The 26,809-nt window shown below is 35.7% G+C and overlaps 3 protein-coding genes across 4 annotated transcripts in view; 1 reads left to right on the forward strand and 2 right to left on the reverse strand.

Moving 5' to 3' along the window:
* The window catches only part of pms1 (PMS1 homolog 1, mismatch repair system component), a 32,138-nt gene extending 17,828 nt beyond the window's left edge, over positions 1–14,310 (reverse strand). Inside the window, exons 1-6 of the mRNA XM_048194354.1 lie at positions 14,175–14,310; positions 13,633–13,774; positions 12,311–12,493; positions 11,481–11,583; positions 11,239–11,402; positions 8,385–8,501 (exon numbers count right to left, since the gene is read on the reverse strand). Of these exons, the coding sequence (XP_048050311.1) occupies positions 8,385–8,501; positions 11,239–11,402; positions 11,481–11,583; positions 12,311–12,493; positions 13,633–13,764 (699 nt within the window). The 5' untranslated portion in view covers positions 13,765–13,774; positions 14,175–14,310. The remainder of the gene's footprint in view (positions 1–8,384; positions 8,502–11,238; positions 11,403–11,480; positions 11,584–12,310; positions 12,494–13,632; positions 13,775–14,174) is intronic.
* Positions 14,311–14,801: 491 nt separating this feature from the next.
* ormdl1 (ORMDL sphingolipid biosynthesis regulator 1) lies at positions 14,802–23,918 on the forward strand. Of its 2 annotated transcripts, none has more exons than XM_048194356.1 (4): positions 14,802–14,951; positions 16,236–16,418; positions 18,863–19,014; positions 22,655–23,918. In XM_048194356.1, the coding sequence occupies exons 2-4, from the start codon at positions 16,245–16,247 to the stop codon at positions 22,788–22,790; spliced, it is 462 nt and encodes a 153-aa protein (XP_048050313.1). In that variant the 5' UTR covers positions 14,802–14,951; positions 16,236–16,244; the 3' UTR covers positions 22,791–23,918. The 2 variants fall into 2 exon arrangements, with proteins under 2 accessions (XP_048050313.1, XP_048050312.1); XM_048194355.1 differs by having other exon boundaries at positions 14,803–14,956.
* A 1,022-nt stretch (positions 23,919–24,940) lies between these two features.
* On the reverse strand, positions 24,941–26,644 carry adat3 (adenosine deaminase tRNA specific 3). Its single transcript, XM_048194357.1, has 2 exons — positions 26,453–26,644; positions 24,941–26,112 (listed from the first exon to the last, which is right to left on the reverse strand). Exon 2 carries the CDS (start codon positions 26,081–26,083, stop codon positions 25,079–25,081), a length of 1,005 nt encoding a protein of 334 aa, XP_048050314.1. The 5' UTR covers positions 26,084–26,112; positions 26,453–26,644; the 3' UTR covers positions 24,941–25,078.
* Positions 26,645–26,809: the final 165 nt, after the last annotated feature.

Genomic DNA, 26,809 nt, shown 5'->3' on the forward strand with positions numbered 1-26,809 from the left:
TCTGATAGAAAGCACTTTTGATTGCAATTGTATATAACGCATAATGTAAAAATATTGGATTGGATATTCAAATGATAAAAAAAGAAAAAACTCATTGGAGAGTGAAAACATGCCATCTCCAAGTCTCTACGAAATTCTGGAACCTAAATATGACTCAAGTCCCTCTTTCAATGAAAGTCTATAGGATTGAAGTGGACGGCCTTATGAGGTCTCGCCTCATCTTCCATTTTGAGATCACATGACCAGCCAAATATTAATTGTTTTAAGCGTCGCTAAGTCTCCAGCAAGACTTGGATCAAACCGCTCGATTAATATGGATTCATTTTATGATGCCTTTATGACCATCCTAGGTGTATATGACTATCTTCTTTCAGAAAAACACAATCAGAGATTTACTTAAAGGTGCCCTAGAATTAAAAATTGAATTTATATTGGCATAGTTGAATAACAAGAGTTCAGTACATGGAAATGACATACAGTGAGTCTCAAACTCCATTGTTTCCTCCTTCTTATATAAATCTCATTTGTTTAAAAGACCTCCGAAGAACAGGCGAATCTCAACATAACACAGACTGTTACGTAACAGTCGGGGTGTACGCCCCCAATATTTGCATATGCCAGCTCATGTTCAAGGCTTTAGACAAGGGCAGGACGTCTGGATCTGTGCACAGCTGAATCAACAGATTAGGTAAGCAAGCAAGGACAACAGCGAAAAATGGCAGATGGAGCGATAATAACTGACATGATCCATGATAACATGATATTTTTAGTGATATTTGTAAACTGTCTTTCTAAATGTTTCGTTAGCATGTTGCTAATGTACTGTTAAATGTGGTTAAAGTTACCATCGTTTCTTACTGTATTCACGGAGACAAGAGCCGTCGTTATTTTCATTATTAAACACTTGCAGTCTGTATAATGCACAAACACAACTTCATTCTTTATAAATCTCTCCAACTGTGTAGCATTAGCCGTTAGCCACGGATCACAGCCTCAAATTCATTCAGAATCAAATGTAAACATCCAAATAAATACTATACTCACATAATCCGACGCATGCATGCAGTATGCATGACGAACACTTTGTAAAGATCCATTTTGAGGGTTATATTAGCTGTGTAAACTTTGTTTATGCACTGTTTAAGGTAAGCACGAGCTCCGTGGGCGGGGAGCGCGAGCATTTAAAGGGGCCGCAACCTGAATCGGCGCATTTCTAATTATGCCCCAAAATAGGCAGTTAAAAAAATGAATTAAAAAAATCTATGGGGTATTTTGAGCTGAAACTTCACAGACACATTCAGGGGACACCTTAGACTTATATTACATCTTGTAAAAAACGTTCGATGGCACCTTTAAAAATATCCTCAGTCCTCCAAGGTTTATAATGGTTGTGAATGGGAGGCTGCGTTTTAAAGTCAAAAATAATGCATCCGTCCACAAAAAAGTAATCCATACGACTCCAGTGGGTTAATAAAGGCCTTCTGAAGCGAAGCGATGCGTTTTTGTAAGAAAAATATCCATATTTAAAACTTTATAAATTCAAATAACTAGCTTCCGGCAAACGACCGTGCGCAGAAAGTTAATTTGCGGCGGAAGAGTATCCTTTGACCTGATGCACAACATAATGATGAATGCCGAGGCACAGAGGATAGAGCAAAACAAATCGATAATTAAACTAAACCGATAATTTTTAAAGAGAAATTTCGGAGGATTTCAATATAAGAGAAGAGGAGCTTAAATTTGTTGCACAGCCCTGTTTCTTTGAACCACGAGAGGCGTCTAAGCTTACAATACTCCTACATCCTGCGTCATACATCGCGTCAGAGGATTACTCATTTGGCGCAAATCCACTTGCGCGTTCTGCGTATGGTCATCCACCAAAGCTAGTTATTTGAATTTATAAAATTTTAAATATGGATATTTTTCTTACAAAAACGCATTGCTTCGCTTTGCTTCAGAAGGCCTTAATTAACCCACTGGAGTCATATGTATTACTTTTTTAATGGATGGATGCATTATTTTTGGCTTCAAAATGAGGCCCACCATTCACAACCTTTATAAACCTTATATCTAAGATATATATCTAAAAATATATCTAAGATTATGTTCGCCTGAAAGAAGATAGTCATATTCACCTAGGATGGCTTGAGGGCAAGTAAATCATGGGATCATTTTCATTTTTGGGTGAACTATCCCTTTAATAAAATGGTGATATGGGTTTGGAACAACATGGAGTGAGTAAATGATGATTTTTTGGGGGGGTGAACTACCCATTTATCTTCGAAGTTTGAGGTCGGTAAGATTTTTCAAGTTTTTGAAAGATTTTCTTTTATGCTCACCAAGGCTGCATTTATCTGATTAAAATACAATAAAAACAGTAATATTATAAAATTTGAAATAACTGTTTTTTTCTTTAGTTTAAAGGGATAGTTCACCCAAAAATGAAAATTTGATGTTTGTTTGTTTCTTCAGTTGAACACAAAAGATGATTTTTAACTGCAACCGCTGCCGTCTGTCAGTCAAATAATGGGAGTGAATGGGAACTCGAACAATAAGAGTCGAAAAAACTTGCATAGACAAATCCAAATTAAACCCTGCGGCTCGTGACGACACACTGATGTCCTAAGACACGAACCGATCGGTTTGTGCGAGAAACCGAAAAACAGTAATTTTGAGTCAGACCGCTTAGTGAGGTCTAAATAAATTAAAAAATACAGATCGCACATATAAGCTTAATAAAACACAAAAATTGTTACCATTCTCACAATTCTTGAACAAGTTTTGAGATTATCCAAGATTATGACAAGTAAAATGTCAAATGCATGACATTGTTTGCTACTGATGGTTATGAAAAATTGAATGCACCACTACAATCTACAAATGGCTTGACGTGTCAAAGTTGCGAGGGGTGGGGTGAATGGTTAGCAATGGTCTTGGCATGGGGCTCGATCTGATGATGAGTGTGCAGGCAATGACTGATTACTCCAACAGATCCTCCTCTCAAGGCCATAAATTAACTCCTGGTAAAACCCACCAATTCCTAGAATGCTAGGACGACTTACAGATAACAAACACTGAGCAAAGATGCATTCTCATCTGGCACATGGCTTTACAGAACATTGGCAAGACTCAGCGAAAACCATCCTTGAGAGTAGCTGTATACGCAATGTGTTCTGCTATACGTTCAGCAGGAGAGGATTGAGCTGCCAAAATCATCCCGAGCCAAATACTGAAGTGTGCCTACAGAGAATTATTCCTACACGAACGCGAAACGCAAGCAGGGACTCTATACAAACCGCAGCGCTCTACTAAATGCGTATTCTGTAAGAGGACACTTAGCATGAATAAATCACACGTAAATGAGCCAGCAAATTTAGACAATGCTAGCGTTGTGAATTCTTCTTCAGCCACACATATCAATGTAGGACACCATGTGTGCACCAACAATAGCATCCTTTCCAGCAGGGCAGCGATGAGATCAGGCCAAATGCCTGAATTAGAATCACCATGTCATGCATGTACTGTATGACCTATACAGTTCTGCGTAACAGGGAGATAATTATAGAACGAGAGGCAGATTCAGCGATAGGAGAGCCTTTAGCTGAAAGAAGGGGAGATAAGAGAGTGTCATTGCTGACGAAGATAGAAAAGGTCAAATGGTTCATTTGAAGATAGGAGAAAATTGACCAGAGGAAAGGTACATGGGTCATTCCATAATGCAGTGTCTGTAACTTATAACTGATAAATGAATATGTTTGTATTGTAATATAAGTGTGTATTTCTATAAAATAGAAATAAGAAATAAGCCCATGTCAAGATCAGGCACATCAACATTATACTTGAATACTTACAAACATCAAATGAACAGGAATCCTAGCTGGATGAAAATAAAGAGCTAAAGTTCAATAAGGGATTGAGGGTTAGCTTCATGAGGGTGTCAACCTCAAGTTAATTTTTATTTTTATTATCACTTGATAATATAATAACAAATGTTAATATGATCATCATACTGATTTTTGCAATTTTATCCAACAGGATGGGATGTTTTATGGCCCGTTCACACCAAGAACGATAACTATAAAGATAACTATATTAGCATTTGTCCTCACCAATGCACAATATTGTTCTGGTTGTTCTAAGCGCACACTGCAGGTTTGTCATCTGCCACTTTAAATGCTTGAGCTCTTTAAAGCAGGAAGGATTCTGATTGGCTGTCAATGTTTTTTTGGTTCATCAGCTGGAAAAAATAAACTTTCTGTAAGTTATTCCAACGATATCGTAACTAATACACAAAACATCACAGATTTCATCAAACCCATTGCACTTACTGATGTTTGTGTGAGGTAAATTTCCCACAAAAAATACTGCACTTCTTTGAGGAAAATGTCAAGGAACAGGCTTTTGTTAGTTGCAATAGTTTTGGGATGTAATAAAATACTAACAAGATGAAAAATGAAATTGTGGACAAAAAACACTTACCAAAAACTGATTACTAATATTATTAAAATATTATTCAGAAGAAAACATGTTTTGTTTGAAATAATTTTTATTTAAAAAAAGCGAAGTAAACATAAAATACCTGGAAATTATTTTAATAAAACAAATGTTAGAGGCGAATAGCACACAAGGACATGTCAAAAATGACAACATCCACTCCAATCTAAGTAGTGAAATTATTATTGTAAAAGAAGAAAACTAAATAATATGATTTCTATGTTTAAAATAAATATTCTATTCAATATATGGATGATGGGAATTTGATTACCAATAATGTAATATAGATTAAAAAAAATGCATATATATATATATATATATATATATATATATATATATATATATATATATATATATATATATTTTTTTTTTTTTTTTTTTTTTTTTTTTTTTTCATTTTCTGGTTAGAAGTGTATGGCTCCTAGGAACATGGCTAAAACGTCAATAAATCTAATTAGATAAATTTAAATTATAACAAATTCACACCATATATTCTGATTTTGCAATAAAAGAAAACGGTAACACTATACAATAAGGTTCATTCTTTAACATTAGTTTAATGCATTACCTAACATGAACAATCATGAGCAATACATTTGTTACTGTATTTGTTAATCATTGTTAATGTTAGTTAAGAAAAATACAGCAGTTCATAGTTTGTCCATGTTAGTTCACAGTGCATTAACTAACGTTAACAAATACAACTCTTGATTTTAATAATGTATTAGTAAATGTTGAAATTAACATTAACTAAGATTAATAAATGCTGTAGAGCAGTTTATTATTAGTTCATGTTAACTAATGTAGTTAACTGATGTTAGCTAATAAACCTTATTGTAAAGTGTTGCCAAGAAAACTAATATGATTTCCAATTTTTTATTATAATCCAATCCAATTAATGATGGGAATGTATTTGCAAATACACTGCATAATAGGAGCGACCCAGAAATGTTCAAGATTAGTCAAGCAGGATTAGTGTTGAGAAGCACTGCAGGCAGTGAGCAGGTTACACCTGCAGCAAACACATGCAGCACAGACCCTCCACTGCTGCAGCAAACATTACATCTTCCTATGTATCTTTGGAAGTCACAGAAATGTCACTAAAAGGGACTAAATCAAGCTCACAGTTTTCACAATGCATAATACACATCTTTTTGCTTGAACAAACGCTTACTCCTTGCATTTGTAGCAGTGTATTAAATCCATGCCAGAGCAGTGAGATTGTGGCCTCTGGCCAACACAGGCAGGTTACGTCCCTCTGAGGCCCTTTCACCACGTACATTGCAGTCCCTGAAGGCTCCTTTAATTCACTGCTGCATTTGTCGCAAAGTTTGCCGCATTCGGTCCATAGGTCCACTGCTGACACCGTAACGTGATCCGTCACTGACCGCTGCGAGGTAAACGGCGCATGACAGCATATGGTCTTGAAAAGACACATGGCCTTTCAGGATGTTTAAGCCTTTATGACACAATTTTAGCTCTCAAAATTTATAGTGGCCCCCAAAAGTACTTAAAGTCACACTTAAAATGTATGAAAATCCTTGCATTAGAGAACACAATATCAAACCAAAGAGCTATTTGTTTTAATGAAATAATAGCATAAATACACTTTTCAAGCAAAAACAAAAAGACTGTTATGTGAAAAATTAGATTTCTTTCTCAACGTGAAGATAACACTTTAAAATAAGGGTCTGTTTGTTAACATTAGTTAACTACATTAGTTAACATGAACTAACAATGGAAATGACATTTATTTATCTTAGTTAATGGTAATTTCAACATTTACTATTACAATATTAAAATAAAAGTATGTTTTTTAATAGACCTGAGCTAACATGAACTAACAAAGAACAGCTGTATTTGTATTAACTAACGTTAAAGATTAATAAATACTGTAACAAATGGATTTCTCATTGTTAGTTAATGTTAGTGAATGTTTTAACTAATGTTACCTAATGGAACCTTACTGTAAAGTATTACCATAAACAGTATTTGTACACTTAAGTCACCCTTACAAATTATAAAAGGAGTTGCATTAGATAACAAAATATCAAACCAAGTGGCATTTATTTTAAAGAAATAACAGCATAAATACACTTCTCCATCAAAAACAAAAGGTTTGTTAGGTGTTAAATTAGCTTATAAAAGAGCCTTTGGTCCCACTTTATATTAAGTGGCCTTAACTACTATGTACTTACATCAAAAAATAAGTACAATGTACTTATTGGGTTCATATTGAATTGCAAATCACTTTTGCTGCTAATGAGGTGGGATACGGGTAAGGTTAGGGAAAGCTTTGGTGGTATGGGTAGGTTTAAGGGCAGTTGGGTCAACAGTGTAATTATAAATGTAATTACAGAAATTAATTACAGATGTAATTACATGCAGGTGTTTTTAAACTATAAATACAATGTAAAAACATGTATGTACACAATAAGTGCATTGTATCAAATGATTAATTTAAATGTAAGTACATAGCAGTTAAGGCCACTTAATATAAAGTGGGACCGAGACTTGATCTGGATGGAACATGTTTCACAGTTTATGTAATGAACTGCTAGGACACCTGTGTGAGCTTGAGGAGAATTGACTTCAGATATTTCGATCTGATATTTTGACATCGATGCAATGACATTCAAACATTTTTATGTGTGATGTGTGCAAAAGTGTCCTGACACTCTTTGGGGCCACAGTATTTATATGTATACAGACCAAATATTCACTAGAAATTTGAATCCTACCTTGTAAATTAAAAGGCTTTATGGAAGGTATAACCTGGGTAAGAATGCTGAGTCATTCATGCAAAAAGTCATCGCTGTGGAATGCACAACCAGGAAAAAGAGAAACAGCTCTCCAGGGAGAGGAAAGCCGTTCGGAATTAAGTTGTTACACGAGTCTTTGAGTTTAGCAACCTGACAGAAGTGCAGGGACATTTAAAGTAGGTTCGAGCTCAGACACATTAACTTTGCACATGCAATTTAAAGGTTTAGTTCACCAAAAAATAAAAATTATCCCATGATTTACTCACCCTCAAGCCATCCCAGGTGTATATGACTGATTTCTTTCTTTATATTTAAAAAATATCCTGGCTCCTCCAGGCTTTATAATGGTTGTGAAGAGGGGGCCAGATTTTGAAGCCAAAAAAAAAATGCATTCATCCATCATAAAAGTAATCCAGACGGCTCCAGGGGGTTAATGAAGGCCTTCTGAAACGAAGCGACGGGTTTTTGTAAGAAAAATATCCATATTTAAAACTTTATAAAGTAAAATAACTAGCTTCCGCCAGGCGGGAGAGTAACCCTTGACCCGACGCATGATGCAATGACGAACGCAGAAGCGCACAGGATAGAGCAAAACAAAAAAACAGTCATGAATTAAAAGTCTAAAACAATCATTTTTTAAGAGAAATGTCAGAGGATTATGATATAAGAGAAGAGGAGTTTCAGTTTGTTGCCTATTTGTTTTAAATATGGATATTTTACTTACAAAAACACATTGCTTCTTTTTAAAAGGCCTTTATTAACCCCCTGGAGCCATATGGATTATTTTTTTTAATGGATGGATGAATTTTTTTAGGCTTCAAAATCTGGCTCTCCCTTCACTACCTTTATAAAGCTTGGAGGACTAAGGATATTTTTAAATATATCTCCGATTGTGTTCATCTGAAAGAAGATAGTCATATACACCTAGGATGGCTTGAGGGTGAGAAAATCATGGGATAATTTTCATTTTTTGGGTGAACTATCCCTTTAAATAAGCCCTGATTGTTTGAACCTTGAAGAACATTTCCTATCGCAAAACCGTCACGGCGGCTCTGTTGCATCTGTGGAACCCTACAGCTCACGCTGGAAATAATAAATATGTCCATGTTTTCTCAGCGCTTCACTGACCTCTGGTTGCTCCTGGTGATGCTGGACTGGGAGCATGTTGGCTACGGAGGCCGCTCCAAGCACGGCCATGAGGGCAGTTCGGTGATCCGACACCCTGGATTTCTGCCAGACCACAGCCTGTAGCAACACAGTAAAACGGGTCAAGTTATTTTTCGGTCATCCTAAAATAAGACCACCTGTGGGATTGCATGCTCGCAAACAGCCATTAGCCACCAATCAAGTCTTCACAATAAACAATTATACTTTGGGGAATGTTTGGATATTACAAAAGCAACTGCGCAGGGAGCACTGCAGGCAACCGCACGGATAAATCTTAAACCGACTACTTTTCATTAAAAGACGCTTTATGTTATGAAGACTTGGCAGCATCAAGCAAACATGCTACTTGCACAAATGTCATTTCAACGTGCAGAGCGCAGTTACGCAAATATTTTCACACCCGTGCGTTTGCCTGTCGTTGGCACTTCCACATGCAAGTATATATATCCAAGGTGTTGATTTCTGAAAGCATGCAGTCCGCAGCACACATCTCTGCTGTGAAATGTACAATTTGGTGACTGTAAAGAGATCAGACTAGTAAACAGCTTTTTGAGAAGTCATGAAACCCAATGCAGGGCGAAGTGCAAAGTTTGTGATACGAGATATGCCTGGAAGTGCTGATGGCATGAAATGAGTGTATGGCCCTCCCCCGATGATCTACAACCTGAATGATATGAATTTAATGAAAGGTACGCGAGGTCTCGCCGAGCAAGGCCAGATACGTACGCTATCATGAGGCCAGGCTGTTAGTGGACTTGCGAAAACACTCAGAGAACTTATACCACTTAGCTTGTTACTTTAGGATCATGTGGCAGTGTGAGATTCGAAGGCTTATGGTTCATCCTGTGGTTGCATTGCTAATTTCGGATGAGAAGCAGGCGAAATGTCCACTTTCCCAGGTTACGCATTGATTGATGACACTCAAAACATGTCTAAATGCTGGAAACGTAACATGCGTGGGTTATCGAATAAAGGTGATTAAATGTGAGTTTTCCTAAAGGATTTAAATTGGTTGTGAGCTTAAAAACAATTAAATAAATAGTATGATATTACAACTATACACCTATTTACTAGAATGTCAAGCTAAAATGCCTTCTCTTTGCTGATTAATATCAGGATGTAAGACATAAGATTGTAGCTGCTGCAAGTGAGCAGAGAGTCAAAACAATAGCGAAAAACCAAAGCAATAAACAAGTTACATAAGTTCTAATTAACGTTAGCCGAACACTATTAGCACGACTGATATCATGCCGTGTGATGGTTAAATGTCACTGAATGTGGGTAAAACCCTAGAGAGTAGTACCGCAGTATTTGTTGATGTGTGAGGCCACCTTGTGGTCAAATGTACACTGCCGTTTAAAAGTTTGGGGTCAGCAAGACTTTTTAAAGAAATTAAGACTTGTATTCAGCAAGGATTTATTAAACTGATCAAGAGTTAAAGTATATATAATTTTCCAAAAAATTTCTATGTCAAATAAATGAATCCTGAAAACAATGTATCACTGTTTCCACAAAAATATTAATCAGCACAACTGTTTTCAACATTGATAATAATAAGAAACATTAATTGAGCACCAAATCAGCATATTAGAATGATTTCTGAAGGATCATGTGACACTGAAAACTCGAGCTGAAAATTCAGCTTTGAATAGAAAAACCTGTTTTAAATTAAAATAATATTTTACAATATAACTTTTTAATGGTAGGGGTCTTTATGCTCATACTTGAAGACAATTGTGCAGTCAGTAAAGTCCATGTTATCCAACATGATTTGAGAACTCTCTATTTAAAATGGTGTAATATTCAGTTTATTTACAGATTTTTAATGTGTTTTCAGACTTTTTAGACCCTACTGCAAGTTTAAAAAATCCATATTGGTTGACCACTATTCTTAAAGGGGACCTATTATGCCATTTGATGTTGTTTGCTCTACTAAAATAGGTTTTCATGCTAGAATGTTCAAAAAACATTATTTTTCACATATTTTATATTATTGCAGCACCTCTCTTCCCAGTCTGTCAGTAACGCTCTGGGGTTTTCCATAAGCATCGTTAGCCCACTAACATTGCAAGTTCCGTCGTTACTTACATAGTTCAATGATTTGGTGTTTCCTGAAACCATAGTTCAAACGAACATTCGCAAACTACATCGCAAACTTGTGTGGTTGGAACGACAGCTCTCGAGCTGTGGTTAGAAGCATAGTTTCTTGTTTTTAGGACATGTGGACTTAAAAAATCATTATCTTGATCAAAATACGCAAGTTGACATTAAGTATAATCTATATCTTTTATTTTGAACACATACAAATGTAATTTTCATATTTTAGTTTGTTAAGAGATTTTAAGCAACGTTTTTGAAGAGTGTGCATATGTGTGTTCGTGCTCTAGTACATAAGAACGAGCCTATGATTGAATCTGGAAATAAATGTCCGTAATTTATAGCAGAAAATCTAGCATTAATTCAATCTCAAACGGATTCATTTAAAGAAGTTATTACTCCACCACTAGCGTGACATCATTAACCAACGTGACTGAATGACAGGTTTGCGACAATACGGTTTCGGGAAACAGTTGTGACGCACTAGTTGAAGCAGAGAGTTACGTCGTAGTACGGGAAAATGCACCCCTTAGTTTCTGTCTCCAATCGAGGCGTTTCAGGGAGATCAGAAACAGTGCCATTTGAAGTGGACTTTGTGCTTTGTAATGTTGCAGACCTTTATCATACTCAAACTGCAACATAAAACTAAAGAAAGTCAGTGCCTTCTTTAAATACATTGTAGTTGTATAGCCAAAACCACATGGCAGCAGTAGCATACCTTGTTATGGCTCAACGTGATCCGTAACTCAGGCTTAATAACAGCATAGGCCATGAGTAAGTTCTGGACCCTCTTCAGTTCCTCTTTGCATTTTTTAGTGTTGGAATAATACTGCCGTCTGACAGGGAGATTCTTGAACAGATTTGCTGCACACACAGTGGTGCCTGAGGGAAAAGGTATGTTAGAAGCAGTCTGTTCCCATAAATCAGGAGTATTAAAAAAATCCATTAACAGACACCTACCCTCTCCAAGATGTGATGGCTTTTGAGAGACGATCTGTCCGTTGTGATCGACTGAATATTGAATGCTAAAATCATCATCTGCAGTTTTGGTAGTAATGACCACCTGGTAGGTGAAGGAAAGGACAATTAAAGAGGAAACATGTTCAACATTTGTAATTCACTGATTAAAATGACTCTCATGGGCTCATTGGAGATGCACAATATTATGGTACCATATCAGTAATCTGCCAATATTAGCATTTATATATATTTATATATAGCAATATATCAGTGTTAAACAATTGAATACCAGCAGATACTGGGTATATAATATTTATGCACATAAATTCTGCCTATTTGCAGATTTGCTATTATCTAGAGAGCACACATTCATCTTTAATATTACATTTCATTTAAATTTTAATAATTTTAAAAGTTCTTAAATTACATTTAATTTCTTTAAAAATATCTTTGTAGCATTTAAAAATATTGATTTTATATATATATAATTTATATTTATATATATAACATTTATATTATATAAATAAAATAAATAAATATATATATATATATATATATATATATATATATATATATTTATTTATTTATTTATTTTATTTTGTTTTATTTAGATGCCAAAATTCACTTGTAGCATTTTAAAATATTGATATGAGATAGATATATATATATATATATATATATATATACACACACACTTTTTTTTTTAATTTTCAGCCATAATGGTAGAGAATTTTAATACCAGCCATAACATGAAAATAATTTTTATATTATCTGTCAGTTTTAATATCAGTGCATCTCTAACTAAAACAATAAAACAAGCGAGATGTAACCTCAGAGATAGCACATATCGATGCCAGAGCTTCTCCTCGAAAGCCGTAAGTCTCTAGCTGCTCCAGGTCTTCGTGGCAGGAGATTTTAGACGTGTAGTGTTTTACAGCCATCACAGGAACATCAGTAGCTTTGATTCCAGAACCATTGTCTCTGACTTCAATGCGATCCAATCCATAATTCTCCTGAACACAACAGAATATTAACATAGATTTAGCTTTTAACAGTGCACACAAAAATATTTGGCCACTTAGAAATGTATAAGTCACTGCATTAGAAACAAAACATCACTAAGTTGTAGGGGTGTAACAATATATTGTGTCACAATATATCGCAATATAAAAATGCAACAATATCGTATCGTGGATATTGACAATATGTATTGTGTATAGTTCACCCAAAATGAAAATGACTGTGTACAGGAAAAAATTCAAGTTTACAGAAAGAGATTTAGTGTCAGTTCTACATTGAACTACTATATATAATGTTGAATATAATGCAATGGGGAAAATATGTGGGTCCTGATAATGCCAAATGTTCTATGTTACCAGTGAAAAGTGGCCTACATTATTTTAAATACATATAGTCAGTGACAGAGTGCAAGCATATTCATCTAAAATATCTGTTTCAGCATTAGAATCATGAATATTTTTATGCTGGTGTCACCATTGTCACCAAGTCTAAGCCTATTAATTTCCATCCCCAATGTAATACCAAATTTAGCATTTAAACAGTTAATTTTTTGTTTTACCATATATCTTGGAGTATCACAATTATATTGTATCTTGAATTCAGTATTGCGATATGTATCGAATCGTGACATGAGGGTATCATCGTTACACCCCTACTAAGTTGCATCTGCAAACTAATTATGCTAGTGCTGATTTTAGCACGATTTTTCTTCACTTTAATTTAACCAGCTGGTTCAAATGTGATTTTTAATGGATATACAGTATGAAGAAGTCAGATCACCTCAACTGGTGTCATACAGTACTTCATTCTGAGAAATGTTTTGAAAAAATTGATTTCTTTAAAAGAAATGCCTGTTTTGATAGTTTGCTTTCTAATTAAATGCCATGGATGCATTTAAAATGATAGGTGCTCTAATAAGTTTTGGGGGAAAGGTCATCCCGCATGCTTTAAAATGCACCTCAAAGCAAACGTTCCTTTATATCCTGTATCTGTTACCACCAGAACTAAACTAGTGCCTACTTCAGGTCACACTTTGAATTGTAAAGAGAGGTATTAGGCAAAGATGCTGCATGTTTCAATGCTAATGTCAAACTAACTGGTCAGTATGTTAGTTGATTCAACGTGAATTTACCAGTTTAACTTCAAGGCTTGAGGAACCAGCATCAAGTGAATTTTCAGTCAGTTCCTTGACAACATTCAGGACAGATGTGATAACCTGAGAGCTGCACAACAGACGCACAGTCTCAGCTGGAAGTGCCTTCATATTGTGCTCCCTAAGAAGAAGGTGACAACAATGGTCATAAACCTGTTTAGGTTACATTAGACACAAACTGCATTGGACAGCATGCATTATAAAAGGAAATATCATCTTGAAATTATAAGGTTCTATCTGACATTTTTGTCAAAAGTGAGTTATTCACATATTCTTATTCTGTGACAACTTATTTAACGTTAAATTATGTGATTTTTTTTTTAAGTTGTGTACATTTTTACAGAAAGGTACTATCAACAAAAGAATATGAAATGCAAAAACGTTGAAGCTCAATATCTCAAAACTGTTCAGATGCAGATAGAAGCTTATAATTACAAAGTGGCGATATATCAGATCAACAGTGACATTAATAACATTATAATATGTTAAACTATTAAATGGCCAAATATATTCTAACTTACTTTGTGTAAAATGAAATAATCCGTTAAAAGATATCCAATAAATTCATAACACAAGTGTGCACTTCACATGTTTTCAACTCGCTCCAGTGAGTCTCTCGGATATGGCTTAACTGGCGCCTAAATTACGTCATTGTTATTCTCTGCATTGATTGGTCGTTGTCTCTTTGTCGTACGTTTTATGTATTTATATCGCTTATAAATAAATAAATGAAAATGTCATGGCTAGAGTAAATTTAATAAGTTTTTAATTTTTTATTGACATATTTTGATGTTCTGTCTTTATAAATATATGAAGAGAGGCTTACGATTGGTGCATTTGCAGATGTAGAATTTATATATAAATCATAATACATTTATAATTATGCATTTATCACCATTTAAAAAAAACGTAATTTTATGCAAATGACCAAAAATAATCTGTCTGTTGTAATTATGGAAAATGAGACTTTCAACAGATGAAAAAATGTGGCGACAGAAATAGAAGTTTAATGTACAGAAACACAACGGTGGATTATAGATACTACCTTTAAAAAGCATTAAAAAATCTAATAGTAAACCAAATTTTTAATCAATAATCATAAAATTGGCATTTGAGATCCATTGTAAATTGTAAACATCACGCCTTTAGTGGGCGTGGGGCGTCAATCTCGCGAGATTTGCTGACCTAATCCCGTTAGCTGCGATAGCCAGTGTGCTAGTGGAGTGTATGCGGTGAGTCAGCCCACAGTGCGCGCAGCGGAGGCCGGCAGCGCTCCAGCCTGCTTCACCCGAACGCACGTAAGGTACCGTTACTCATCTCTTATGAAACCAAGTCATTCGAGTAGCTACTTTGAAACAAAAAACGCCAAAATCTGGCGATAACGGGGCGATTTAATAGCTTTTATTGATGTTTGAGGGGTTTAATTGAAGTAGAGTGAAACAAAAGCAACTGGTGTTTGTTATGAAAGCAGTTGATGCTAAATAAAGAGCATTGCTCATGCGCAAACCCCAAAGCAACTTACTATCATAGCACAGACAAGAGGATAAGCGTATTTAAAGAGTGTTATTTAAGTGGTTAAAGGAGAGAAGACCGTGAGCTGTGCAGGAATAAGACAGTGTTTTGTCATGTAGCTGTGCTGCTAACTCTATCTGTGTCATTGGCTTGTTTATTGCAGCTGCTATTGGGAAAACCAACTTTAATCTATATCTAATATTTGTATAAAATATGCAAATTGTCTTTATTGTTTGCATGAAGCTGTTTATGAGCAATGCCTATTGAATTCACTTCCTCTCAGCTGTCTTGTCTCAAGGGATATTAACATACTACACATTCTTACACAATCAAAGAGTTATTCATATTTAGGGAAGAATCATTTGAGTGGTTATTGACAGATGTTTACATGATCAAGAGTAGCTGGACTTCAGCCTTTGATCTCCTTCTGTTTTTCTTTTATTGCATTAATTTGTATGAGAGTAATATTAAGAGATGGCATTTTGTTGTGGATCTTTTCTTTAATTGAAACATATATACAAAAGCAAGTGACATGCTGAGTAGAAACCAAGATAAGTGAAATGATTTTAGTGAGAAATCTTGAGATAAGAGAAACAACTGAACAAATACACTGTATATTAGGCAACATTGAACTTTGACTTTCGAACAGCTGCCTAAACTGTTTACTGTGACGGAAAAACCAAACATGCCATAAAATGTCAATTCTACTTTCTTTGCTCTTTCAAAGAAGAACTGAACTGTTGCAAATTATTTGAATATGTGTTAGACGGCATGAACAGTAATGCATTAGGACAAAGTACTATGAAGAATCACCCCATTGTAAGTGTGTGAACATGCTTTGTTGGCATATAGACGAGACCTCATGCTGACTGTAAGACAGCTTCTACTCTTAACTAGTCCTTTTCAAACTATAAAATAACAGTTGTGGCCAACCTAACACCCCAAATCAGGTGAAAGCTGCTTAAAAACAATTACTTAGATTGTTGTAGCGCATAAATTATTTGAATTGTTTATATTGATTTGCAATTTCTCTTTTGACATTTTGCACTGCTGTGATTTTCTATTGACAGAAAAGCAAGATGAACGTCGGTGTGGCCCACAGTGAAGTCAACCCAAACACCCGTGTGATGAACAGTCGGGGGATATGGTTGACATATGCGCTCGGTGTAGGAATGCTTCACATTGTACTGTTAAGCATTCCCTTCTTCAGTGTTCCTGTTGTGTGGACCCTCACAAATGTTATTCACAATTTTGTAAGTATTCTCTGTTGAATAATCCTTTGTTATATGCCGTTTTGTTCCCTTGTCTATGGGTTGTCATTTTCTCAGCAGTGCCCTGCGGCTAGTTGGAGTCTCGACATTTGATTCTTCCTTAGTCTGTGTGGTGTTGTTATGTAAGGACTCGCTTGCACAAAGATTCAAGGTCAACGGCATGACATCACTGACCAAGTTTAAGCTCTCTGGCATGATGATGTTCTTGTACCACAATTAAAGAGAGAAGCTATTCATAGGGATACTGTAATGTTTCTGTTGTCCTGAATTGGATGACAAATTTTGTAAGTATGCTTCTAAAGGAGGGAGGGATGATTTAAAGTCTATATCCCGAGTCTTCTGAAGCCATACGATAGTTTCCATGAGGAAAAGACTGCAATTTAGGTCATTGTTCATTGATCATTTTCACCTCCATCAGAGCTCTCAAATCTCATTTTCAAAGACACGTTTTGAGACTTGCTAAAGTCAGGGTTATTATAGATAACTAAAACCATAAAAAAGCATTTTTTTTTTACTTGAAACAAAAAAGTAAACATTAACTACAGTAAAATAAAATATTTAAAGGTGCCCTAGAATTAAAAATTGAATTTATCTTGGCATAGTTGGCAAATGACATACAGTCAGAGTCTCAAACACCGTTGTTTCCTCCTTCTTATATAAATCTCATTTGTTTAAAAGACCTCCGAAGAACAGGCGAATCTCAACATAACACCGACTGTTGCGTAACAGTCGGGGTGTACGCCCCCAATATTTGCATATGCCAGCCCATGATCAAGCCATTACACAAGGGCAGAATGTCTGGATGTGCACAGCTGAATCATCAGACTAGGTAAGCAAGCAAGGACAACAGCGAAAAATGGCAGATGGAGCAATAATAACTGACATGATATCATGATATTTTTAGTGATATTTGTAAATTGTCTTTCTAAATGTTTCATTAGCATGTTGCTAATGTACTGTTAAATGTGGTTAAAGTTACCATCGTTTCTTACTATATTCATGGAGACAAGACTGTCGTTATTTTCATTTTTTAAACACTTGCAGTCTGTATAATGCATAAACACAACTTCATTCTTAATAAATCTCTCTAACAGTGTGTAATGTTAGCTTTAGCCACAGAGCACTATCAAACTCATTCAGAATCAAATGTAAACATCCAAATAAATACTGTACTTACGCGATTAGACATGCTGCATGACAAACACTTTGTAAAGATCCATTTTGAGGGTTATATTAGCTGTGTGAACTTTGTTTATGCTGTTTAAGGCAAGCGCAAGCTCCGTGGGCAGGGAGCGTGAGCATTTAAAGGGGCCGCAGCCTAAATCGGCTCATATTTAATGATGCCCCAAAATAGGCAGTTAAAAAAATTAATTAAAAAAAAAATCTATGGGGTATTTTGAGCTGAAACTTCAGACACATTCAGGGGACACCTTAGACTTATATTACATCTTTTAAAAAGACGTTCTACGGCACCTTTAAAATATTTTTTTTTTTTTTTCAGCTAAAACTGAAAAAAGCTATCGACTAAAAACAAAATTATTAAAAAGTACTAAAATTAAAATGTAAAATATAAAAATAACTAATTCAAACTCTTAACTACTAAAAACTACCTCTCAGTGACACTAAAATAAAACTGCCTAAAGTACTTGAGTACTCACTTTATGTTCTTGACTAGTCAAAATGACCAAAATGTGCATCCTTAGAGTAGAATGGAGGTTAAACTGAGTCTTCTTAACAAGGGTTGTTTAATAGGAAAGAAAGACCAGCACTGTGTCCAAAATCGAATACTTCCCTATTATATAGAATATGAAAAGCAGTACGCCAAAAGAGTAGTTTGTCTGAATACATAGTATTCAAAAAGTCCCCGGATGACCTACTACTTCTGCCAAGGTTCTGAAGTGCACATACGATGGACACTTTACTATCCCATGAGGCCACGGGAGGGGATTTATGAATGGCAGTGAAATGACGCACCTGATGCTGGTAGGTCACATGACAGTAACAACATGGTGGATGTAGTACATCCGAATTTCATTTATACCACCCATATTCATACTATAAGAGCATACTTTTTTTAATGGTCGTGAAGTAAATTCAAATTCAAATGTAGTACCTACTCAGACAGTGTGCGATTTCATCTCAGGTCTTTAAAGGGATAGTTCAACCAAAAACTATTTTTTACTCACCCACTACAAAAAAAAAATATTTTGAAGAAAGATAAATAAATAAATAAATTTTGTCCATACAGTGAAAGTCAATGGGTCAATGAAGTGCTGTTTCGGACCTCTTTGATTTTTATTGTATGGGCAAAAACAGTTGAAACACTCTTCATCTATCCCTTTGAGCTTCATATTAAGAGGTCCAGTTGTTATCAACTTTGAGAATGGCATCCATGACATTTGGATCATCTTTCTGTCTTCCCGCAGGGTATGTATGTGTTTATGCATGCAGTGAAAGGCACACCATTTGAAACTCCAGACCAGGGCAAGGCAAGACTTCTCACACACTGGGAACAGCTGGACTACGGCGTGCAGTTCACATCATCTAGAAAATTCTTTACAATCTCACCAATCATTTTGTAAGTTTTGCGCAACATTTTTAACTAAATACACACAAAAAATGAAATGTTAAATATGTTATAGTGAATATCATAGACATATTTTAGTCATTAAAGTGCCCCATTATGCTTTTTTTGGATATTACCTTTCATGTAGTGTGTAATGTAGCTGTTTGTGAATGTAAAAGCACAACAAATGGAGTCATTGTCTCCTAAAAGAAAGAACCGATTCTGAACTACCTGAAATAAGTCGTTAGTAAATCCAGTCTTACTTCCTTCACAAAGCTATGTAGGTTTGTAACAAATGTGCATAAAGCCAGTTATGGGTGTAACGGTACACAAACATGACAGTTCGTTAATTTCTCTAGTGAATTTACATGCTGTGGACACTAAATGACTTGTCTGAGGTAAATGTAATGCTTCGTGAGATATTATTCTCAAGATGATCTATTGATATCTTTCCGCGGTTGAAACACTGATTGAGAGATTACACGTAAACATATCTATGCATTAGGGCTGTGCTCAGAATATCGATACAACGATACATCGTCATGAACTCCTGACGATGCGCGTATCGATACAGCAGCTGCCGTATCGAGTCTGTCTTGCATTTAAATCTAGCCAATCACGTGATGTCAATTGACGCTAGCAAGCAATGCAAGCAGACATTCACGTTTCTCTGAGCTTTCATTCGTAAATAATCAGCTGTTTTATCGCGAATGTGAACAGGAAATGCGCTCTCGAACGGAGAAACACGCGATCTCCAAGTCATCGATCAAAGCGTGCTAACGTTTTAGGACAGGTCGATGGTATATAAATCATGCCCGAACGTTAGCGTTTGTCAATCAAGCCAAACCGTCCATTTAGAAACCGAGAAATTTGGAGGCCGATCTCTCAGGTTGACGCGCGAGCTGGCTTGACTTAAGTTTTCGTGAGGATATAGTTTATGGACTGTTTTGATTTCGGTAATTACATCTAGAAAGGTAAAAGCAGTGATGACATATATAATAGAGATATCTGAAAGTGAAACGAAAGTGATATTGGCCTCGTCCAGTGGGGAGGACGCACGAGAGGAGACCTGCGCATTTAATTGGTATGTGTATACTGTAATACTGCATTTACAATGCTTATAAGTGGCGTGCACTTTGATCGTGAAAGTGAAAGTGCCCTTTGCGGTCACATCGCATCATTTAAATCTTGTTAACATTAGTTAATGCACTGTAAACCAACATGAACAAACAATCAACAACTGTATTTTTTAATAACTAACATTAACAAAGATGAACTAATACAGTATGTATTGCTCATGGTTAGTTCATGTTAATACATTATCTGATGTTTAATAAATGAACCTTATTGTTAAGTGTGTATTGTAAACTCATGTAGCCCATATTTTGTAGACCACGTTAATAAAAAAAATGTTGTTCTAGAACATATTTTGAGTTGATATCCAAAAAAAATCATTTTTACAGATGGAAAAAAAAAACAGGCAGTATAGACATTATTATAATATTATAGCCAATATAATTAACCAACTTAGTTTTCTAACAGTCAACTTACTGTTGCAAGTGAAATTAGTCATTGAGCTTTGTTGATATGCTTCAGTGTCACTATAATTGTCAATTCAGTTACTGAGGGAGTGACTTTAAAAGCAAGCTTTTAAAAGAAGCTTTTTTGTGACAATTTTTTTATATTTAATTTAAATCATTGTTTTTTTTTAATGACAAAAACAAAATAGTTTTTCAGTTATCACGACTGTTATAACACTGGTTATTCAATAAACACATATTACTGTTACTAAACTCTGCTCAAAATAAATTTAAATTCTAAATTGAACCATATCGTGATACGTATCGTATCGTGGCTTTAGTATCGTGATGCGTATCGTATCGTGACATTGTTGGTGATACACAGCCCTACTATGCATAAGCCCTGTCCAAATACCCACATTTGTAGTCTTTGCACTTGACCATATGTCTACTTACATGACGTATTTCCTGTATTTGGCTCAAGTGTTCAAGTAGGCGTGAAGACTGCAAGTGTGTGTAGAACTTTTGATTACCTGATGGGACACACTTACCGTCTTGCAAAAAAATGCAAGTGTTTACAGAGCTTTTTTTTATTATTATTATTTTCAATGCTTTGCATTTTAAAATACACTTCTAAATGTCTGTTCAGTGGTCGCTATGTAACTAACAGAAGACACAAAATTATTAAAATTGTGGTCCTACTTTAAGTGATAAAAAGCAGTTGCAAATGATGTACAAAATACACAGAGCCTACCCATCTTTGCATCAATAAAATGTGCAACACTTTATATTTTACTACCAAATTATATGTAATATATAATTAATTTAACTTGCAGTCGAAAGTTTTCCTTGACATCTCACGATTTCAGGACATCGGAGTTCCCGAACAAAATGTATGATGGGATACGCTTAGCCTCGAATAGCGCTATTCAAGATAGTGTGGGTTTAGTGAGCGTTAAGGGCAGTGCACTTGGGCATTTTTAAGACATGGGACAGTCTTGCGCACTTACTTCCTGTCGCGTGCACGCGCTCTCAAGTGGCCAAGACCGCAAGAGTGGGTATTTGGACAGGGCTATTGATCATCTGTTCTTCTTCTGTGCTTTTTCCTGTTGTGGCGGTTAGCAAACAGCGTTGCATTACTGTGCATGCCCCCTTCTGGATTGGAGCGTGGATCGCCTGTGACCAACTGTATTCGTCGTCTGACTCCATGCACCGAACTATGCTGGATTGGGATGAATACATGTACCATTACTCCCCTAATGCCAGCCTTTGGTCTTCATTAGCTGCCCGTGAACAACGTCTACTTTAGGGTTGTCAAAAGTACCAACTTCGGTACCAAGTCGATACTGAAATTTAAAAAATGTGACGATACCAGTCATTGTATCATTGTAGCCAATCACAGACATATCTCCATATACACAATGGGCAATCAGAGGTGTTTAAGAATGTGCTCAACAGTGCTCAAAATGCTAGGGGGAAATCCTGGTATCAACACATTTTAAAAATTTCAGTACTGACTTGGTAACGAAGTCAGTGTTTTTGACAACCCTAGTCTGCTTTGACCCTTCAAACACTGTAGCTGTAGCTGTGGCCTGGAAGAGTTTGGTTTGTGTTGTCGACGTTAAGATTCTGATTTCTGTACTGCGAAAGCAAATCCACTCTGCATGCTTTTCCAAAGGATGAGGCCTCCGGCTTGTATTGATACGGTAAAAAAGACGCCCTCGTTACAGTTCGTATCACTGTGTGTACAAGTGCTGAGAAAGCCTCCGGAGCTGAAATTCAGTTATGGCAATAGGCTTTTCATTTCTGATGCGCTGTAAGCGGTAGACCAATCACAACAGAATCTGACCAATCAGAGCAGAGTAGGCTCTCAAAAAGCGGAAGGGTTTAGAGAGACTGAATCCTTTATCGAACGTTTCAGACACTGTGAGAAAAGAGGGGATGCTGCAATGTATATTATGAGAAAATTAAAGTGTTTCTTGACTTTGGATGGATGTAAACCTATTGTAGGAAACCCTGAAAACACAATTAGGAACCTTTAAAATAGCATAATGGGGCACTTTAAAGATTTGTATTATGTAAGAGCCTGTACTGATTTTGAAATATAACACTTGTTTTTCTTTGCTTTGCAGATATTTTCTCGCCAGCTTTTACACAAAATACGACACAGCACATTTTGTGATAAACACAGCTTCGCTTTTGAGTGTTCTCATCCCAAAACTGCCACAACTCCATGGAGTCAGGATCTTTGGAATAAACAAGTATTAAAGCCCAGTGTTCAGAGGGCACAGACCATCTCGGAGCTGTTGCCTGATATGGGAGAGGAGATAACCCTTTGTACTTTGTACCGCAGTTGTGTACACTTCGCAGTTTTGTACAGTCTGTGTAATTGTGAGTCTCTTTGTTTGATATATCTTGAGAAATTGTTGTAGGGATATGTAAGGAGGAGGACAATTCCACAAGCATTAATAACTTAAGATATTTAATGTATTTTTGTTAGTAGTTGTGTGATCCTTGTGGATCTGGGCTGGCCCAGGTTTCATGGTTAAAGATTTTTTTGTTTGTTTGTTAATTAGTTTTTGTTCAAATGTGCTCACAACACTGACACAATAAGATAGATTAATGCTTTTAGCGTCACTTCACATTTCCGAATACATTCTTAAATAATGCCATATGTTTTTAAAATCGTTTGAAAGCCATGAAACCTTTCTGCTATTTCTTAAGTTTTGTTGATGTTATCATTGCTTCAGAGAGACGAATAAAAACTCAGTTTGCATGATTTCCTGAAAAATATTTCAGTCACAATATTATGTATATTTTTGTTTGGTTAATGTCGTACAGTTTATAAGTGACAATGAAACTATTATTAACATTAACAAAACTTTTAGAGTTTAGGCTTTTAAGTACTTTCACATTCATTCAAGTCAACATGAAATTAAAGTTAGAACTTTTTTATTTTCTTAATACACGTTTCTGATCTCATTTTGTTTATCGGTGCACATTTCAAAGAACAAGCTTCTTCCGCCCCCGAAACAAAACATCAAGTTCTTCCCTACGTTGTTTTAACATTTGCATCAGAAATGAGTCACATTACAGGAAATTTCATGTTGACTTATAATTTCATTTAAGTATGTGATGTAAAACTCTGGATCATTACCGAGCTTCAGCAAACCGTCATGTTTCTTTGCTTTCTTCTCTGTCACGGTATTATTGAATTTGAGAAACTGTAACATAGACCCATTAAACTATTTGAATCCTTCCACTTTCTTGTCTTTTGACAGTATCTGCGAAGGCTCAGTGCCAATTGTTTTGTCCTTTTGTTTTGAGAAAAGGTATGAACATAGTATGTGTTGTATGACATGCTGCAAACAAATAAACTTTGCAAAGCATTAGAAACACTGTTGTTCGCTTTTACTAAAAATGATAGAATACACGCTACTGTTCAAATATTTGAGATATTTTTTTTTATGTTTTTCTATCATGTTCACTAATGCTGCATTTTTTTATCAAAATTAAATGAACTGTATTATAGGTTCATATATTTTAAAATGTAATTTATTCCTGAGGCTCAAAGCTGAATTTTCAGCATCATTACTCCAGCCTTCAGTGTCACATGATCCTTCAGAAATCATTCTAATATGCTGATTTGCTGCTCAAGACACATTTCTTATTATCAATGCTGAAAACAGTTGTGCTGCTTCATATTTTATTCAGAATTTTATTCTATTTAGAAAATAGTTTTTTTTGTAACTCTGCTTGTGTGTGTCAATAGTATAAAACAATTAAAGGGTTCGTTCACCCAAAAATGAAAATTCTGTCATTAATTACTCACCCTCATGCCGTTCCACACCCGTAAGACCTTCGTTAATTTTCGGAACACGAATTAGGATATTTTAGTTGAAATCCGATGGCTCAGTGAGGCCTTCATAAGGAGCAATGACATTTCCTCTCTCAAGATCCATAAAGGTACTAAAAACGTATATAAATAAGTTCATGTGAGTACAGTGGTTCAATATTAATATTATAAAGCGACGAGAATATTTTTGGAGCGCCAAAAAAACAAAATAACGAATTATATAGTGATGGCCGATTTAAAAACAATGCTTCAGGAAGCATCAGAGCATAATGAATCAGTGTATCGAATCTGCTGTTCGGAGCGCCAAAGTCACGTGATTTCAGCCGTTGCCAGTTTGACACGCGATCTGAATCATGATTCATGTCATTGCTCCCTATGCAGGCCCCACAGAGCTATCGGATTTCAACTAAAATATCTTAATTTGTGTTCTTAAGATTAACGAAGGTCTTACGGGTGTGGAACGGCATGAGGGAAAGTAATAAATGACAAAATTTTCATTTTTGGGTGAACTAACCCTTTAAGATATGCCTTGGTCTGATAAAAGACACACAATATTTAAAAGTAGACAACAATCCAATTTTATTTCCATAATATGTATTATCGACCTATTAAAAAAAAATATTTGCTGGAGTTACAAAACTAAAAACAACTAAAATGTCAATTTTATATTGTCTCTTAAGAACAACTTATAAAAAAAATATTACTTTTTGTGTAAAGCCTCACATGCATTTAGCATCACCCCTTTAAACACTTCAAAGCGATGATTTAAATCTTTCTGGCAATGAATTTTATACTTTGTTCCCAAGGCACCATCTGCAGAGGGCGCTCCATAAAACACTCTGTTGATTCTTGAGTGGACCAAAGCCATTGCACACATCACACAGGGCTCTCGAGTGACGTAAAGGTCATATCCGGTGCAGATGTAAGGCTGACCAGTTTCTTTCAAATTGCAACCATTCCTAAAGGATTTAGAGCTGCTAAATTGACATGCTGGATATTTCTTGTAATTGTAGGCACCTCCTCCTTGCCCACAGGCCACAAGATCAATACAGACCATGACTGCGTGATGGAGCGGATGAGCTCCACGCTTACAGTCATGACCCACTGCAACAACCTGCTCAGATTCTGGGTCGACAATCACAGCGCCCACCGCATCCATTCCCATCTCCCGACCTGATTTCGCAGCCTGGACAGCTGCCGTCATGTAGTCTTGCATTTTAGCTTTCTGATCGGCAGTGAATAACTGGCCTTTCAGAGCAGACGTCACTTGTTTGTCCTCATGAAATGACGTAGGCCAGTGTTTACTAGCTTTTTCAAACTGTGGTCTGGTCAGTGGAGGATTGGCGGGTATTTCAACAAGGAAAGGTTCCCCTAAACCACTGGAGTCAAAAGACTGTGAGCGAAGCAGATCAACAAGCATAACTCCTTTGGCCACATCCCTGGCCAAGCACACAATGACCTCTAAAGGATGAGGGCTGCTTTTGTCTTTGCAAGCCCTCACTCTTTTAATGTGCTGCAGACCAGGTAGAGGGTAGATCAAGGAAAGCTCTTTGACCAGGCGAGATGTTTCTCTTTTCTCGATGATGGGCGCAGCGTAGGCCGGCAACAGTTCAGTGTCCCGAGATTTCTCATCAGAGAGAACAGGAAGAACATCCCAAGTGTCACATTTGTCCATTTCTTTCCTCCGTTTGGCTTGTGGTTCCATCTTGTTCTACTCATTTAATGAATTGTCATCTGTAGAAGTAGAATGTGACAGTTAAAGTGCAAAACTCAAGACTCAAAATGTCCTCATATAAAAAAAAATAGGAAACTATTAATATATTGATAATAAATTTTAATAATTTAATACATTTGTTACCCTATAAAACACCTGAAAACCCCAACCCCCATATATATATATATATATATATATATATATATATATATATATATATATATATATATATAAAACTCAACCTCAAGATTTAAATTAATATTTGTGTTTACTAAAAATTTGCCCAATATGTCAACTACCCAAAACAACACATTAATGAATTTGAATTCAGACATACACGTGGACTTGGCAGACCATTACCTTATTTGAAGGAAGCAATGGGCGCTAAATATCAAATAAAAGTTGAAAATAGTCAAACATACTATTTCATGTCAGCTAAAGTGTGAAGAATTCATCTAATTCAGTGAAAAATATCATTCCCATGTGAGTCTTCTTCCCTCCTGTATTATTAGCCCACTGGAAACAAGCACTCTATAATGGTTCCTGTGTTGTTCTTTAATTTGTATTTATACAAAATAATAATATCATAGTTAAATTACTTATATTTATTAATTTATTTTTATATAAACCAGACACCTTTTTTTCTATACTGAATTTATAATTTGCAGTTTAAAGAAAAACTAACGGAACCCAACTTCGCTTGTTGTAAGTAGGACA

This window comes from Megalobrama amblycephala, linkage group LG6 (genome assembly GCF_018812025.1).
Source record: "Megalobrama amblycephala isolate DHTTF-2021 linkage group LG6, ASM1881202v1, whole genome shotgun sequence".
NCBI lineage: Eukaryota > Metazoa > Chordata > Actinopteri > Cypriniformes > Xenocyprididae > Megalobrama > Megalobrama amblycephala.

Bases quoted from the DNA above. Each gene is read 5' to 3' on its own strand.
- ormdl1 (XM_048194356.1), top strand. From the start codon at position 16,245: ATGAACGTCGGTGTGGCCCACAGTGAAGTCAACCCAAACACCCGTGTG. The intron at 16,419-18,862 runs GTAAGTATTCTC...GTCTTCCCGCAG, and splicing joins CAAATGTTATTCACAATTTT to GGTATGTATGTGTTTATGCA. The intron at 19,015-22,654 runs GTAAGTTTTGCG...TTTGCTTTGCAG, and splicing joins ACAATCTCACCAATCATTTT to ATATTTTCTCGCCAGCTTTT.
- adat3 (XM_048194357.1), bottom strand. From the start codon at position 26,083: ATGGAACCACAAGCCAAACGGAGGAAAGAAATGGACAAATGTGACACT.